The 18,346-nt window shown below is 37.6% G+C and overlaps 1 protein-coding gene across 2 annotated transcripts in view; it reads right to left on the reverse strand.

The window, feature by feature from the left end:
* The window catches only part of LOC111155681 (PAX3 and PAX7 binding protein 1), a 34,563-nt gene that overhangs the window by 15,378 nt on the left and 839 nt on the right, over positions 1-18,346 (reverse strand). Inside the window, exons 2-10 of one of the 2 annotated variants that reach the window (XM_022515972.1) lie at positions 17,238-17,366; positions 12,615-12,791; positions 11,261-11,482; positions 9,774-9,877; positions 8,224-8,441; positions 7,478-7,667; positions 3,705-3,828; positions 235-334; positions 34-149 (exon numbers count right to left, since the gene is read on the reverse strand). In XM_022515972.1, coding sequence (XP_022371680.1) covers positions 34-149; positions 235-334; positions 3,705-3,828; positions 7,478-7,667; positions 8,224-8,441; positions 9,774-9,877; positions 11,261-11,482; positions 12,615-12,791; positions 17,238-17,366 — 1,380 coding nt within the window. Of the gene's footprint in view, positions 1-33; positions 150-234; positions 335-3,704; positions 3,829-7,477; positions 7,668-8,223; positions 8,442-9,773; positions 9,878-11,260; positions 11,483-12,614; positions 12,810-17,237; positions 17,367-18,346 lie in introns of both variants that reach the window. The other variant, XM_022515971.1, reaches the window with a different exon arrangement.

Here is an 18,346-nt window from a genome sequence, read left to right on the forward strand (position 1 = left end):
GCAATGAATCTCACTTCCAAATAAATATCTGACCTTTTTCCAGATTGAAATTTGTAATATCTGTAGAAGTTTCTTCATCATCACTGGAAAGGCCTTCAAGGTGATCTGCCATCTTACCGGTTTGCTCTCTGGCTTGTCTCCGACGAGTCCTAAATAACAAACATCATGTTCCCAAACCAGATAAAAGATTCCTCCCTTTGCAAACAAAGCAACAGCAAGCATTTTTAAAATTACCTCCTGGCCTCCCGTTCTGCAATCCTACGTTTTGCATGCTCTTGATACAGTGCCCGATCTCGCCCAAAGGAATCAAGATTTGGTGCCATCAGAGCTTTATCTGTAAAACAACGATGGTTAAAATTAAAAGCCTTCCTTCAACAATCTTGAGGAAAGAGTTTGCACAGAATAAGCCATAATGATAGACTGTTTGCTAATCTCAACGACAGGATTCTGCGGTAACCGGTAAACCAGATAGTTTTCTAGTTTAGAGCAAATCTCAGTATTATGCTGTGTGCCCATGAAAAGGAGTAGAAAAATAAATGGAGAGTTCAATAACCCTACACAAAAACGACTGGGCTTAATCACTTATTTTTATATCTACTTGTAAAAGAACTAACTGGTTGACACTATCATGATGACCAAATAAATTAAAAATCAAAATTACCTGTGCAAAGGGAAAAATAATAGATTACTTTTAAAGGAAGAAGTTAAGCATCATATATTGAATGATACGACAGAAAAGAAACATGGGTAGGAAGGATGAGAAAACAGCTTTGTTTCAGGAGTTTACTAATTTTTCCTATTTATTCTGATTTTGCTGTGTAGAAACTTATTCTCAATTACTATTTCTAGAATAAAGGGCAGAATCAACATATAGGTGAAAACTGATCTAAGAGAACCAACCTATGCTTTCTCAAATTCTTTCAAAGCACAATTCCCTTCTTTTTTTGCTTATTTCCTATCTCTCTCTTTTTTTAACTTTCTGGGACAATTTTCTAGCCTTAGCTTCCAACCTTCCTATTTAAATTTGTATTTCCGCTACTATCTTTTTAATTCCTAAGAGATGGCTCTTATTCTGAGAATACTTCCTTTCTATAGCATCCTCTACTTCTGGCACATGTAGGGCACCTCCTATTAATTTCCGAAGGATAGCAAGTGTATTTTATATTTTCTTCTGCTGCCTGCATTGTCTTTGTTTCCTCAGTCCCTTTGGTTCTACTGTGTGTGCTGCTCTTTCGATGATCAGTGACCACCTCATATAAAGAACGAAACTGGCAGTGCTGTGGACAAAGGTGGGAGGTTAACTAAAAGAGGTCTCTCCATCCGGTCCCTGAGATAGAGTCTTGCATTGGGGGCTCCCAGATGTTAGCATCTCAGGGTCTTTTCTCTGGACCCATTCTCTTTCTCCAGAGAATAGTCCCCTAATCTCTTGTCTAGGGTAGGAGAAGGAGTGGGGGCAATACCTGTAATACTTCCCTCATTTCTACATTTTATGAAGACAGTCTGTAAGACAGGGGCTGTAACAGACACAAACAACCCAAGGGACATGACGCAGGGAAAATCATACATAAAATAAAAGACACCAACTTAAGGCTTTTGCATTTTTCTTCCCCAGTATCAGAGATGGGCCGCCAATAGCAGCAAGAGGAAAAAGCAAACGCCCAATTAGCGCTCTGTTTCAGTGCACCCCAACTGTCAGAGACCCAACTATTTTTAAAAGCTGACTTTCTGAGTTGTTCGTTCATACTTCAAAATCACTCTGACATCAGGAAGGACGTTCCAGAGTTCGGCAATTATAAAGCAAGATGAGCATGGTCAACAAGAAAGATGCCCCTGTTGTACCTCAAGTGAGTTCACACACCACAGGTGAATCAGCTCAAGTCCCAAACTATAGAAATGATTCCTGTCTCTTTATGGGGTATCCTTCATTCAAGAGATATTTCAAAGAATGTTCACTGCTATAATAAATACTTAAAATGTCGCAATGTTTGTAAGATTCTATAGTATATTATGGAGATAGGAGAGTAGATGACTCGAGGGAGAGCCTCCTTCACCTCTCTAAGAACTACGTGCAGTACTTGTGGGAAGTACACAAATCTCAACAGACAAAACGCAGGGTTTTTTGTTTCTTTAAAAAAAGATCAGAAATGGAAGTGATACTTGAGTGTCCCATTTAATTTTCCTCCAACGTTTAACAATGAATATTCCCCTCCAAGACAGTATTTTTCTCTTTCTCATTACTTTTCAATTTCTTTCCAACTCTCAGTCTAATTAACATACATCATTCAACCTTTACTTCTAATATCATGTAAATAAATAGCTACAAATTATAAAGAACAGATAACAGGCAGGAAAAGGTATTTGATGAGATGCACAGCTCATACAAACCATTTAATTTAAAAAGGAATTAACTTCCTCTCATAGGTTACCTGTAATCTGCCCCAGAAATCTGGTTCTGCCAGGATCTAAAGTGATCTGGAAGGCCTGCGTTAGTCATCTAGGTGCCCAATATGGCAGTAAACCAATTTAAGTTTGTGTGGCAAAAATAAGAGGACAAAGCCATTCATGTGTCTCAGGTCTGAGTCTCACTCAGCTCTGAGGGCCATATTATCACCTCTTTACAATGGTCCAAAACCCATCCTGCACACAGGATGCCTTCTCAAAGATCCAACATCTAATTTAGGGGACACCCTGTGTGACAAAGCAAGGTTTTCAAAAAGAGTAACACTTGGGCCCTTGGATTGTTTAACAAGAAGATACTGGTCACCATCCAAGACCTAGCAAAAATCTCTGGGGACAGGACCAAGAAACCTGCATTTTAAATTAATATTACAGGTAATTCTTATGTACACCTCATTTAGAACTGCTGACACAGGGAACAAAGAGATGACAAAAGAAGCCACATGAAATCCAGGCTGGGAAAATCCCTAGCAGAGCACCCAAGAATATGGAGCACAATGGAAAAATGGAATTAAAAGGTTTAAAACTTGTGGTTAAAGAATCTCAGCTAAACTATTTAATGAGAGGTTTCCAATTAATTTTGGTTTTCCATAGCACATCTCTTAATGGAAGGAATATAAACCAAATTTCTGAATTTTTACATTAAAATTTTAAGAACTGGAGGCAACCGACTTATTAAAAAAAAAAAACAAAAAAAAAACCCCAGTATAAAAGGCAAACTAAAGAATAAAAAAAAAAAAATTTGCTTTTCTCCAAGATGTAAAGCTCAAAATCCCCTAATCTTGGAGTTGTATCATTTGTTAGGTCATTAAAACCCCCCCTCAGTATTTTCCTTGTCCCCAAATTAAGAATCTTTCACTGTGATCAACAATAGCATTTGTATTAGTGCTATGAACAGGATGAAAATGGTGGTGGGGGGGGATCAACTGTGGTCAAATGATAGTGGTTTTAAGATATAATATTATCTTCTCTATACTCTGAAGAGTGAAAAAATATGTCCACAGAAGAATAAGATTGATAGAATATCAGTGCACGTTTTTGAACTCCTTTGCAACACTCTATTTTCTTAAACACAATCCAAGGACATGCTGTTGTAACTTTTAGAACTACCTGACACAAGAGCAAGGAAATGTGTTTCTTTAAAAAAAAAAAAAAAAAAAAAAGCTAAGCTCTCTAATTTTCAATTAGGCTGCACTAAGTAAACAAGGTTGTTTAATGAATAATAAAAACCTTCAAGATGGACTGACTTGAATGGCTTGAAAACTCCGAAGATTCATCTTTAATATCATCTTGTCGTCTTTGGACAAGGCGGGAAGCTCGCTGTTTGTACAGCTGATGTATTGCTGATTCAAGTTCATTAATCAGTGGCACCTGTAAAAATACAACACACTCCGTAACACCAAACTCCTCAGTTGCTTACTTAGTTGAGGGTTCCACACTATTTCCGGATTTCTGAAAAAGTACCCTCTATGGACAGAACAATCATGAACTCCCAATGGGACACAAACTGCAATTCAGTTCTACGATGTTTGGGAAACATCTCTTCTTTTAATCCATATATACAGCTATAATGTCCAGTGCCTAGTTATTGGAGTAAAAGTTTGGTTAGGAAACTTAACACTTCAGTATTAGTAAAGAGAGCAAGTAAAGAAATGTCAAAAACTGTAGTGCTTTTCTTTCAGAATAAAGTACTTGCAAGTCTTTTAAAGTCCATTTTTAGTTTTCCAGCAGCATGATCTACCTCAGAATTTTTGTAGCTTAAAATAAACCATTATTGCTGTGCAGTACCAAAAAAAAGGCAAGGGCTCCATGAGCAGGTAAGAATGCGAGTCTGCTAACTGCCCAATTCTGGACACTTAAACTGCTCTGCTACACGTACGTGCCAAGTACCTTAACAGTAACATAGGAATGTCACACTACACTGTAGCTTTACTACACATTCTTAAATGTGAACTGCATTCACTACAGTAGTGAGGCAACATTTCCAGCTTTCACTAACCTAATATCAGTATCTCAAACTCAGAAAGCTAGTAAATATTTAAATTTTTCCGTATTTTGTAATGAAATAATAAAATTCATCCCATGAGTTATCAGTTTACGAAGTCAATGAATTTTTCCAGGTTAATACCCACAGCTAAGCATTCGCTCGGTTCATACAGAGTACAAAAGCTACAGAAGGAAACCTCACTTAAAAAGAAAAAAACAAAAACAAAAACAAAAACAGAAAACTTTCTTTATCAATATCTTATCTTATAAACCAAATGCTATGAAACTTTCACAAAACACTAACAACCACTACACATACCTGAGGAAACCAGAAATTCTAGTTTCCTGATGGTTAGTGCAAATGGAAAACACATTATTTAGAGTTTGGGAACACTGGCACCAAGTGTTATAGCAGCTTCCTGAACTGAACAGACTGCAAATGGAAAATAAAAAAAGGCAGGTGGAATTCAAAGATGTCTGTAATAAAAGCAATTTTATACACTTGCATGATTCTGTTGAAAAAGTAGCAAATGTTCACAGAAAGATCAAACTGATGGAGTTATTTTAATCTCTAACATGCCACACCATGGGCAACAATGTCCCCAAATCTGCACTGATTATCTTAGACAGCTGGGCCCACAGGCTCTATCTTTAAAATTTACAATGAGTGATTTTTTTTTTTTTTTTTAAGCATTTAGTGCTGTATTACTGGACTTACACCTCTCCACCCCCTTATTTTTTTCACACCACACAGGATGAAAAGTAAATGTACCTATATATCTAAGGTGCATTCTTTCAGTCCTGGAGATTATTAACATTCCTCTACTGTGAGAGCTACACACCTAAGGTTGCATCAGACAGAGTTATTCAATTTATAGTTAAAAATTCTGATAATGTAAATTTTCTGTTTAGGTAACTGGAACACCTTTCAACAAAGCTGAGAAAATTCTGAGAATAAAAACCTTCAAATACATTTTTCAGCTCTCTTTCATGTTTTTTAACAGTACTGATTTTGTCTCAAGAGTATGCACCATGACAATTTCTTTACCCTCTCCAAACTCAAAACTGTTCTTGACTAATTTTATTTCAAGACCAAATTTAAGGTGACAAACACAAGAAGGAAGATTGACTACAGGGAAACAAAACAATGGAAAGTTAAAATGATCTTTAAATAATTAAAAAATCTAAATTCAAAACTACTTAAACTTTCATAACAAAAGAGAAAAAAACAAAGAAGTTATCTTTCTATGGCCTTAACAAATTTTTATAGTATAAAATGAATATTCAAATGTATCTAATTATTCCTAAATATTTCCAAGGCGGCAATATATGACAGTATTAACTTCGAAGCAGTCTCTTAATAAAACTCAATGCATATGAAAATGTCAAAATGAAATAAAATATTCATCCTTAAAAGAAAGGATTATCTACCCTGTAAGTGACTCTGAAACCACATTAGCACATCTGAAGTGATTTCTCTAGGAACATGGTAACTGATCGTGATCAATAGAGTATATATTGCTTATTTCTAAAACAGCAATTAAAAAATTATATGAACTAGGCGTCCTAGTAGTCTCTTTAGTTCAAGAATGACAAAATCTAGTTGATCCCATTACCATCAATTTTTAAGAGTTAAGCTTACAGTTACAAGTATTTAAGTTGACAAAGTTCTAAAGCAGAGGCTTATATACTTCCAGGAAAAAACTCCATAGGGACAAACCTCACTTACAAAGTATGGTTTAAGACAAAGATCCTTTCTCCAGCCACAAAAAGTTATTAGACTCCCACCATTTCCGCTGGGCTCAAAAGGACCTTATTAATAGGAAGGACACGACCACCAGCTCTGACACCTATGTCTACTTCCCACCTTGACTCTAGCCCCCTGCAGAGTCAAACCTAGGTTTCTTTCCCACCCTTGCACTTGTCACCCTAAGCCGGTGATCTGCCACAAGGGATATCATTGCTCAGACTCTAGTTGTTTGTCCAGAAATCAGGCGGTAAGACAAGAATGTGATAAACGCTACAGATAAGACCCAGTGAATGCTATTTCAGCCTACATCAGACCACAGACTGCCTAGAACCATCAAGACCCATGAGGAAGACAGGCTAGCAGTGTTCTTTTCTGAGTCTTTGGCTTTAGGGTATTGAAGTAATCAATGAGATTAAGAGATGACAAAATGCTCCTTCAAACATACTATGCTTACAGTTTCTATGCTAACCCACACAGCCAAGAAAAAGGGGAAAATGTGCCTTCTAATTCTTAATCACTTGGAAGTTTAGAGACAGGATATTCAAAGATATTAATTTTTCTTTAAGTCTACAAATGCTTAATAAACCAATGCACCAAATACATTTATCTTAAAAAAGAAAAATCAATTAAGAGGTCATTTGAGAAGAGGATCCTATGTACAGCTAATTTTAAAAATGCAAATAACCAGTATAGTAGAATGCAAAAAACTATTCCAAGTGACTAGCATACAAAAAAACAAAAAACAAACTTGGAAGAAATGAGGCCTTCAAAGAAATTACGACCAATGTTATAGTTCCTGAAATGGACGAAGCATAGGCTTATTTAGATTAAAAACTCTCAGCAGCAATGGTGACCAACTTTATTTAGAGTTAAAAGAAAAAAAAAAAAAAAACTAACAAAACTTTGCAACTTTATGCCTATTTGGGATAATCTGTAGAAACAGTTTAAAGATAAGTTTAGACCTAAACCGTAAAAAAGAAAATTCCACCAGAGTCCCTTATATTCCAGTATTTCAGGGCAGGCCAAATCTATCATTATATTAAGCACAACTTGCCAAAGTCTTATTTAAATACGCTTTATCTTTTTTGTTTTCAGCAAAGGCACTGTTTTGCCACCCCCAAGATAGAATGTCGCTAATGAAGGAAATGAAGCATGGCTTTTCATCACTTCTAGTGCTGAGTTCAGTGTACACTTCCCGAGAAATACAGAAAAGATCTAAACAAGGTCGTCTAGACCTCCCTAATTTTGCCTTAGTCAAAGAGATTAATATTTTTGCATTCTTACCTTTTCACTGAAACACTCAAGCAAGTCTTGGACATACCCTCGCATTTCTTGCAAAAATTTATACCGTTCACCAATACCCCCAGAAGACCCTTCTAATCTTTCAATAGCCCTGGTAGAGTCCACTCGGCTTTGCAGATGTTTCTCATGCTGCTGTCGATTTGTTTTGTGCAGTTCTTTCATGGAGTCCAACCTTAAGAACACAAAAGGATAAATATAACACATTTACATCCAAAAATCTATGCTGTCAGGACTCTTGCAATATTATAATAATGCACTTAGTTCCACTATCAGAATTTAAAAATACTTGGGAGTGCCATCTTTTCATCTGTACCGCTTTTTTGTCAAAAAAAAAAAAAAAAAAAAAAAAAAAAAAAAAAAAAAAAAAAAAAAAGGAAAAAAAAAAAGCAGTCTACAGACTTCATATAAAGTTATTTGGTGTGCTAACCAAAATCTGTTTTGCTTTTCCCCCCATATCTTGACTACACTTTTCAGAGTCCAAGAGGTACGAACTCAGAACTGTCTTCAACAAGATCATGGAGTGGCATTTTTTATAACTTTTCGAGGCTTCCACAGAAGTAATCCAAGAAGGTAGCAGAACAAAGTATGACGTCATCTTCTGTTTAGCTTTTGAAGATGGGCCAGTGAATCTTCTTTGCCGATATTCTGCATCTGCTACCCCAGACTACATGTGGCCTGAGGGAACAGAAAGCTAGAGGACAGGTCTTTAAGAAGTTGATCTGCCCTACCTGTCTTTAAGCTGTTTCTTTACCAAATCAATAGTAACGGGAGTCATCTCATTACTGGGAGTTTTGAAAGGGACTGTATTATCTGTTTTTTGAGATTTGGCATCAGATGATCCGTAGGCAGTATAACTATAAGGAATGCCGTAGGAGGAACCGTAAGGCATCGTCTGGTAAGTGTTCTGGTAGTACATATTCACTTCAGTGGGCTGACTTGATTGAACCTAGAAAAAGAAACGGGATAAATGTGTTGGGGTTAAAAAAAACAAAAAAACAGCAAAAATTATACCATTTTCCAAATACTATGTCAATTAAAATAAATAGTTGCAGAGCTCTTCAGAATCAATTAAAGGTAGGGCCGGATGAACATGCTAACTCTAATGGGATGACTAGATTCATTTTTTTTTTTCTTTTCAGCGTAACAGAATTCATTGTTTATGCACCACACCCAGTGCTCCATGCAATACGTACCCTCCATAATACCCACCACCTGGCTCCCCCAACCTCCCACCCTCCACCCCTTCAAAACCCTGACTAGATTCATTTCTAATAATTTTCAGGAAAACATAATATCAAAGGAGTTTAGAGTTGAAAGGGACATAAAGAATAATCCAAGGCCATCATGTTATCAATGGAAGAGAACAAATGACTTGTTTTAAGTAGAGAATAAATAGCAGAGACTAGAGAATGCCATCTAAGTACCCTATTTTCTTAACGTAAACCAAACATGCATAAAATTCTGTGTCAAAATACCAGTAACAAAAATAGTTTACATTTATGCAACATTTCCACTGTTCTACTTAATTCTGTAGAGCAAATTTTTGTAACTATTAAGGAACAGACTCTTCATATACAGTTTTCATATCATAGAGAACTCCATCTTCCACAAAATAATTTCTAAAGTCAGAAATAATAAGCTCTACAGAAAAGAAACATTTCATCTGAACAGTGGTTCTCAAGTTCAGTGTGCATCAGGATGACCTGGGAATGGTGGCTGTGTATCCCCACCCAGTTTCTCATTCACTGATCTCAAGAGGGTGAGAATTTGCATTTCTAACAAACTCCCAGCTGATGCTGCTGGTGGTTGAAGGGCCACTCTGAGAAACACTAATGTACAAAACCAGAAATCTTTCCATCGTTCTTTTTTTTTTTTTTTAAGATTTTATTTATTTATTTGACAGAGAGAGAAATCACAAGTAGCAAAGAGGCAGGCAGAGAGAGAGGGGGAAGCAGGCTCCCCACTGAGCAGAGAGCCCAACATAGGGCTGGATCCCGGGACCTTGAGATCATGACCTGAGCTGAAGGCAGAGGCTTAATCCTCTAAGCCACCCGGGCGCCCCAATTTTTCCATCATTCTGGCTATAAAAAGCAAAAGGTAATACAGTTTCTTTTAAAAGCTTATTGGAATTTAACTTTATGTGATTTTCTTAATTACATTAGTTGAATAAATGTCAAAGATTCAGTTCAACATACAATACGTTTTTAACTCAACAAAACAGGCAATAAAGGTTTTCCCTTTACTTTTTAATTTTTAAGTGAAATCCTGCAGTTCTTACCTGAGGGATATTAATTCCTTTTCTTATTTGCTCCTGTTCCCATCGGCTGAGCTCTTCATCTTGTTCTCCAGTTACTAAAGCATCATCATCACTCCCCTCGATGCCTGCAGTCATGGCAGTGAAGAAAATTAAATATCAGAAAAGCAGGGAGGGAAGAGATGCTATCCTGATACTTCGCAAAGATTAAGCAAACCACTGGTATTCATTCAGTCTCCCTAAAACGTCAATCATGAGCTCCTCTCCTTTGATACTCCTGACTTTGTTTGTCTTAGCCAAGGTATCCCTTGAAGCAAAAGGCTAAGTATTACATAATCTTAAAATGGCTATCAGACACATGAAAAAATGTTCATCATCACTAGCCATCAGGGAGATTCAAATTAAAACCACATGAGATACCACCTTACACCACTTAGAATGGCCAAAATTAGCAAGACAGGAAACAACATGTGTTGTTGGGGATGTGGAGAAAGGGGAACCTTCTTACACTGTTGGTGGGAATGCAAGTTGGTGCAGCCACTTTGGAGAACAGTGTGGAGATTCCTCAAGAAATTAAAAATAGAGCTTCCCTATGACCCTGCAATTGCACTACTGGGTATTTACCCCAAAGATACAGATGTAGTGAAAAGAAGGGCCATCTGTACCCCAATGTTCATAGCAGCAATGGCCACGGTCGCCAAACTGTGGAAAGAACCAAGATGACCTTCAACGGACGAATGGATAAGGAAGATGTGGTCCATATACACTATGGAGTATTTTGCCTCCATCAGAAAGGATGATAACCCAACTTTTGTAGCAACATGGACGGGACTGGAAGAGATTATGCTGAGTGAAATAAGTCAAGCAGAGAGAGTCAAGTATCATATGGTTTCACTTATTTGTGGAGCATAACAAATAGCATGGAGGACATGGGGAGTTAGAGAGAAGGGAGTTGAGGGAAACTGGAAGGGGAGGTGAACCATGAGAGACTATGGACTCTGAAAAACAATCTGAGGGTTTTGAAGGGGTGGGGGGGTGGGAGGTTGGGGGAACCAGGTGGTGGGTATTGGAGAGGGCATGGATTGCATGGAGCACTGGGTGTGGTGCAAAAACAATGAATACTGTTACACTGAAAATAAATTTAAAAAATTAAAAAAAAAAAAACAAAAAACTTTAGGAGGGTTTCCTAATCTGTGAGCTTGACATCAAATCGGCAAAGGGAAGAACAAAACCTGAAAGCCTCTAAAGAATGTTAAGCTGATTACAGAAATTTATGCATGTAAAGTGCGAAACCAACACTGCCTACTCAGGAAGTGCTCAATAAACATTCGCTATCACAATCGTGCTTTGGCTTTAAAAAAATTCCAGTAAGACACTTGTACCCAAGCAAAAACAGTCCTCAAACATTAAACATAGTTAAGTAAATGTGGGTACTTTGTTTGACTCTATTTAATAGCAAATGATATTCAACAGCAATGCAACAGGCTTATTATCTTATTAAATCAAGTTACCTATTTCCTCAGCGATTTTTTGTCTTTGTGACTTTTCCTTCACAGAAAAAACTATGCGGCGCTTCTCATCATCATCTTCATCATCGCTGGCATCATTCTCGTCTTCTCTAACAAGGCGGCCTTTACCAGGCTCATTATCATGAGGAGTGAAATCTCCTAATTCTCGGGCCATTTGGCGCTTCTTCCTTGCAGCATGTATAAAAGCTGCATCGGGAATTTCTCCTGGAAACATATGGCAAGGATTATGAAAGACGGAGATATTAAGGCATAACATTTCTAGTTTCTTGAAAATATGAAGGGTAAAATAATCTCACCAAGAGAACCCTGTCGTAGGGATGGTCTAATGTTAGTTGCTGGTGGCCCCTTCCCAAACTGTGCCTGTCGTCCAACTAATTTACTTTTAATTTAGCTTAAATGGAAACTAGAAGTTGCTATAAGGACACTAAAATATATATATGTAATAGCAATTTGTATGAGAAAGAGGGGAAGGGAAAATCCACCACAGCAACTTTAACTGTGACTTTTTTTTCATTTTTCAGAAATAAAAGTAATCAAATCATTTAACTGAACTAGAAAGCAAACAATAAAAAAGGTGCCCACGAACACACCTTCAAAAACCGTTATAGCATGTTTCTGTTGCAAATAATCTTCAACTCAACTGTAAGCATACTGAATACATCACTCTGTACTTAATTTTGCCTCATATTAAAGCACAGTATGTTTTTTCCATGTTGTTTGGCATAAATACAATTTTTAATGGCCTAACAATATTCATGGACAAGATAAAACACAACCTACTACATAATCGAATTGACCTTTCATCTACAGTAAAAATTAATGCCTCGCTACTTGTCTAATGTTATTTTAATAGCTTTGGAACTTCCCATCATGTAAACGTTATCTTAATTTACTACGCTGTTCCTCCCCTGCTACACACTTTTATTGGAAAACTGGTCACCCGGTAAACAGATTTGCAAACTATTCCTTAGAAGTAAAAGGAAGAGTGTGGGGGCATAACACTAATAGCAATTACTTTTGCTTTTAGTAGATTTCTAAAAATTAAGTTTAAGTCTAAATCTGAAATACATTAAAAAAAAAAAAAAAACTTTAGTCCCATTTATCCATTTACTTGAAGCCCCACATTTGCTCTGATTAACAAAAGTGCCTGAGAATAAACCTGGAAAAAGTGGGAAGTTTCTAGTTCTTTCACTTTATTTGCAAAAGGAAACACCTGGGCTTCAAACAGGAACGTCATATGAAACGCCACTTAGCCAATTCCTTCTTTCACCATCTTTCCACATGGCCCCTCCTTGGGGGCTTCCTTCATTTCTGAAAAGTATCTGCAAATACACACCTGGACGGAGAACATTCAAAGAAGATAAAGCGTTTGAAAAGGCTCCACCAGCTTTCGGCTTTTCTTCCTCCTTCTCACTTTCCATATCCATTTCATCTTCACCGTGTTCACTGATGATCAGCCCATCCTCTTGACTGGTGTCCTTAACATGTCCTGTTTTGTCCAAAGGTGGTTCACCTACATTTGTGAAAAAAGCTATTAAAATATATTTAAAATAGAATGTATATTAAGTAGGCACTCTTTTATTTGTTTATAGGCTTAATTTGTCCAAGTTTAAACTATTTTAATTATTTATAAAAAACTCAAACCACTAATGTATGAAAATGTAATATCCAATAATAGGCATTAATTGGGAAGTAAAGTAATATAGGGGTCAAAGGGGTGCAGTGGAGGTTCTGCTCAATTTCGGTTTCAGTTCATTTTACCAAAATTTTATTAAATTTATCAAAATTAACTGTTTCTTCCTCTAAACTCCCGCTGGTAACTGTTCATACCTCTTTGAAGCATTATTTCACTTAGTATCAGCATTTCATTAAACTCTAAGCCCCTTTGAGGCAGCTTTCTATCAAGAACAGTGTTTATGGACCACATAAACCTCTCTGTAATGAATACTTCAGGATTATCTTCATCATTCACCACCATTTATCATCCACCACCTGAAGGGGTAAGACCCAAAAGCCACATTTATACAATCCAACTCTGATCCCACTGCCATGACTGAATGTTGAAGCATGTTTTGTGACCAAAACAGAGACAACCTTATTCTCTTTCCAGGAACCTGGAACTGAGACAGCGAGGCAAGTCAGAGACCAGGTGGCACTAAAAACAACCACATGTAAACCCGGAAGGGGGCTGCAGAGTGCCATATTCTGCCATATGGACAGCGTGCTCCCTAATTCTGAGACCTTTCACAAGACTAGCTGTAACACTGCTTTCCTGCCACTGCGGTCCAGGAGGCATCACTGTAACTTTACGGAGCTTTACATCCTTGTAACTAAATAATCCTACTGCACCATCAGTTACAGGCAAAAATCAAGAAAATCAAAGTGTTTTGCACCTCGGGCACTGAACCTGGCACACAACAGACACAAAGAATATAATGAAATAGTACAAGTTTATTCGAAATATTATATTCTTCTCGTTTCCCTAGTATGTTCCACTCCCAAAAAGCATTTCAAAGATTCTCTATTCTTTTCAAACCATATTCCATTCCCCTCAATAGTAATCGAAGGGATAACACCACGTCCCCCCACACACACTTTATACTTTACTAAGATTTAGGTCATTATGTCTTAGGCTCCCCAGTTTCCTCATCTACCATCCTACCTCATTAGCTAAAGCCTTCCTTCTGAAGTGCATTCTGACACTGTGAGATATAAAAATTCACCTTATCAGACAGATATGGTTAGATGGGAGTCAAAAACAACCCATTTCCTTCTACTCTAAACCCAAACTAAATCAATGGCTTTTAACAGAACTGTGAAAAGTCATATACGTTCAGATAATGATTTCTGCGTATTTTAAAAGACCAAGCAAATACATTTTATGATCAAATCCATACAAGTGCACAACATGGTTACAGTTGAATTTTTGTTAGCAGACATGTATTATCCTTCCAGATGTCTTTGTAAAGAGATACTAAATAACCTTTCTCTAGGCTCTCAGAGGACCCTCAATTTCTTCTACTACCAAATCAGGAAACTTACTCCCATGAACATTCTCTTTACCTTAAACTTGATCAGGCTCTCCCTCGTCTTTCTTCTGTCTACAAACACGGGTTTCTCCTTATTAAAAAACTTCTCTTTGATCCCAATGGTCCCTCTGGTGACTCTCCTCTACTTCTCTCTCTGACAAACTTCTAGAAAGCAGTGTGGACCTGCTGCCTTCTACTTCACCAACTTGTGCCTCAACCTGGGCAAAGAGCCTTTGATTTCTCTCAGTCCAAGCTCCCACACCAGCTAACCCAATGACTGAAGCTACAACGAATTCATACAGTATTGTTGAGCAATTTAGCAAAAGATGTTCCTTCATCCAAACAGATAGAGCTTGGCTAGTGGACTCGTCTCTTCCGCCAGACACCCTCCTCCAGAAAGAAAACAATAGCAACACTGCCAATGGCCTCTCCTTGGTCCTTTCTTTTTGACTTTTCTGGTACTTTTTCATACAAATGAGCATCGTCATCTTGAAACTTTTCCTATCTCTTTTTTGGCCTTTATGATTTTATTTAGTAAATCCTCTTCTCTGTGTGTACACTTATTAAAGGTAGAAGTCTTTGTCACAGACAAAGGTCACAGGTCACAGAAGATCTCATAAATTCCAGACTCGCTTCAATTTCTAAGTGCTCCTTTCTCACTTCTCCTGACCTTTCCTGCACTATTATACTGCATGCAGTTGGTTTTCAAAAGATTTGGGGAAAAAAGCAGTTTCCTAGACTCTGAAATAATTGGTTCCCCTAAAAATACTCCTCTTCCTACCTGCCTTCCCTATTTCTATATATAATACAGCATTTTTCTCTGTCACTGTGTCACAAAAGTTCAAAGTCTGACTGTTTCTTTTAAATCCAACAGCTAAAGTATATATATCAAGCCTACCGATTTTTCCCTTGGAATGTTTTTCAAATAATCCTTTCTTTCAAATAATCAGTTCTTTCTTCTCCCACACCCATAAGTGAACAGTTTTAACTCATCCAAAATTTCCCATTGAGTCAGGAAAAGCCTCAGTGTCACTCAACTAAGACCTTTTTAAACTCACTATTAATGGATCAAAACCGGCCCTTGATTTTAAAACTGTTTTAGGCCTCCAATCTCTCCTTATGCCAATCCATTCTGCATGTTAATACCAGGTTAAGGTTTCAAAAGGCATTTATCATGTCACCATCTTGGCAAGCAACCCAACAGCAACTCTAAACCCCTTACTGGATACTAAACATCCTTCACAATCTGTCAACAATGTACCTCTTTCACCCTAAACCTTTACTTCCTCTATAAATCATCCACTTTGACCTGACAGATGTACTTGCTCTTAACTTAAGTCACTTTAAAATATGGTAATACACCCATTATCTTCCCTCTTCCATCTTCTGGAATTTAAGTGATCAAAAATCCACTTTCATGGGGCACCTGGGTGGCTCAGTGGGTTAAGCCTCCGCCTTCAGCTCGGGTCATGATCTCAGGGTCCTGGGATCGAGTCCTACATCAGGCTCTCTGCTCGACAGGGAGCCTGCTTCCTCCTCTCTCTCTCTCTGCCTGCCTCTCTGCCTACTTGTGATCTCTCTCTGCCAAAAAAAATAAAATCTTAAAAAAAAAATCCACTTTCATATTCTACTTTATATACGACATTCCTTCTCCTGACTCTTAAAAAAAAAAAAAAAAAAAGGCAGTTCCTCTTTAAACCATTCATTGGACATTTTGCCAAACACTGGGTCCAATTATACATTTAAGTGATGCTGTCTCCAAAATTAGACTGTAAATCTGAGATATAATGACATACTTTTTCACATTAAGCCTGAGGCTGAGAACCCGTGAAATAATAATTCTATCCTTAATTCCACAGAATAAAAAGATTGCCCTAAGACATTTGCATGAGAATAACTCAGACCACAGGATATTATAATGGACCCACTTCCCTCCAAGACAAATAACTTCTTAAAACTGTTAAGCTTCAGTTGTGAAAGGGTTGAGAAATGTTTGTACAATGTAGGCAGGAGCCTCACACTGAGGAGTCATCATCCACGTATCTGAGAGGGCTGCTGAATGAGAAAGTATTATCAAGAAACATTAAAACAAGGGTGTTTGGGGATACCTGGGTGGCTCAGTTGGTTGAGCAGCTGCCTTCAGCTCAGGTCATGATCCCAGGGCCCTGGGTTCAAGTCCTGCATCGGGCTCCTTGCTCACAGGGAGCCTGCTTCTCTCTCTGCCTCTACCTGCCACTCTGCCTGCTTGTGCTCTCTCTCTCTGAGAAATAAAATCTTTAAAATAAAAACAAGGGTGTTCCTCAAAGTTCTGCAAGAATTAAACTAACGGTGGAAATACCACCAAAGAACTGAACATCGGTCTCTATAAAATCCAAGTACAGGAACTTACACAATACTAACTTAAACAGGAATAAATCTGGGTCTCAGGCTTAAGTGGGAAACTTTCTTTCTCTGGTTAATAGCAGTCTGAACACTAGCAGGAAAATTGGAGGAAGATTCAGGTGTTACAGCAGAAACTTTCCGTTGGCAAGAACTCTGTCTTTTTTAAAAATGCATTTACTGGGATGCCTGGGTGGCTCAGTCGGTTAAGCGTCTGCCTTCGGCTCAGGTCATGATCCCAGGCTCCTGGGATCGGGTCCCACATCAGGCTCCTTGCTCAACAGGGAAGCCTGCTTCTCCCCCCTGCTTGTGCTTACCCTCTCTGACAAAAAAAAAAAAAAAAAAAAAAAAAAGAAAGAAAAATAGCATTTACCGTGCAACTGTATTAGAATTAAATAACAAAACTGTAACAATACTCAATCTGGACCTTTGACAACAGCAGAATCAACTGAACAAGTTCATGATATATACAGCAAATCCATTCAATCAATCCCTGTGAAAAGAGTTTTCATTTTGTTATTTCAAATGAATCCTATTAGTTTGGTACTTACTGTCTGTTGATGAGTTGAGTTCTGTTTTAATCTTTGATTTTTCAAGATCTTCTTTATATTCTTTCTTAAGTAACTTTACTATCTTTTTGCTGTAACTTGATTTCTTCACTTTGAAAACTTCTTCATTTTCTTGGAAAAGAAATTAAATGAAGTCTGTAGCAACCATTTCAGACAGAATCTTCCCTTCTAACTCTCACATGGTCTTACGTGCTTTTTGAATTCACCAAATGGATACTCATACACCCCAAAGCATTACATAATTTGAAACTATTCCAAATCTGTCACAGACTCTCAAAAGCTGTCCACTTCATAAATTAACCTATATAATGCAAATTTGAGACTTTCTGAAAGGCATTAACACTTGTGACTACACAAAATTTTCCTATGTCCTATTGTCTTCCTCAGGAGAAAAAAATCACTGAAAAAGCACTTAATCACTTTATTATAAGAAAAAAATATCCAAAGTCAAAAGATGCTGGGTAAGAGAGCTGTCAAGTCTGAGTAAATCTATAACCATCACAACGTGACATATATTATTTCAAGACTAAGCTGAGAGCAAAGCACTTTTCAAAATTAAGTTTTGGTATGTATCCACCGTCTCTGATCCGAAAATTTTAAAGTTAAATGCAAACACTTTACCGAATAGTTTCTGCATCATCCAAAAAAAAAAAAAAAAAAAAATCTGGGGGTGGTCCTCTCAAACAAATAAGAAATAACAGAGGCCAAAGAAAAACAGAAAGGCCCACCTTCCTGGAAAGATGAGAGAATCTTGCATCAAGATACACGTGAAACTATCCAAAAGTCTTTCTTTTTTTGTAACATGCACTTAATTGGGTTACATACACATGCAACTAGTCGGGAAGTTAGATTTAAGGCTCATATATAATCAGAAATCCAAATCCACTGCAACCTGGCCTCTCGCACCCGATTGGATGAATTGCCCTACTTATTTTCATGGAGAAATTGAGGCTCGGCGTTTGCAAGGGACTGGCCCAAGGTCACTCACAACCAGAGCTTCAACTCCGGGGATTCTGTTCCCAGATTTAGGATTCCTCTTTACAAACCCAGCCTTCTTGGTCAAGGATGTGTGGACAGATCCCCCCAGAGGC

The sequence above is a fragment of the Enhydra lutris genome, unplaced genomic scaffold (assembly GCF_002288905.1).
Source record: "Enhydra lutris kenyoni isolate GAN:26980312 unplaced genomic scaffold, ASM228890v2 scaffoldscaffold43, whole genome shotgun sequence".
In the NCBI taxonomy this organism is placed as follows: Eukaryota; Metazoa; Chordata; class Mammalia; order Carnivora; family Mustelidae; genus Enhydra; species Enhydra lutris.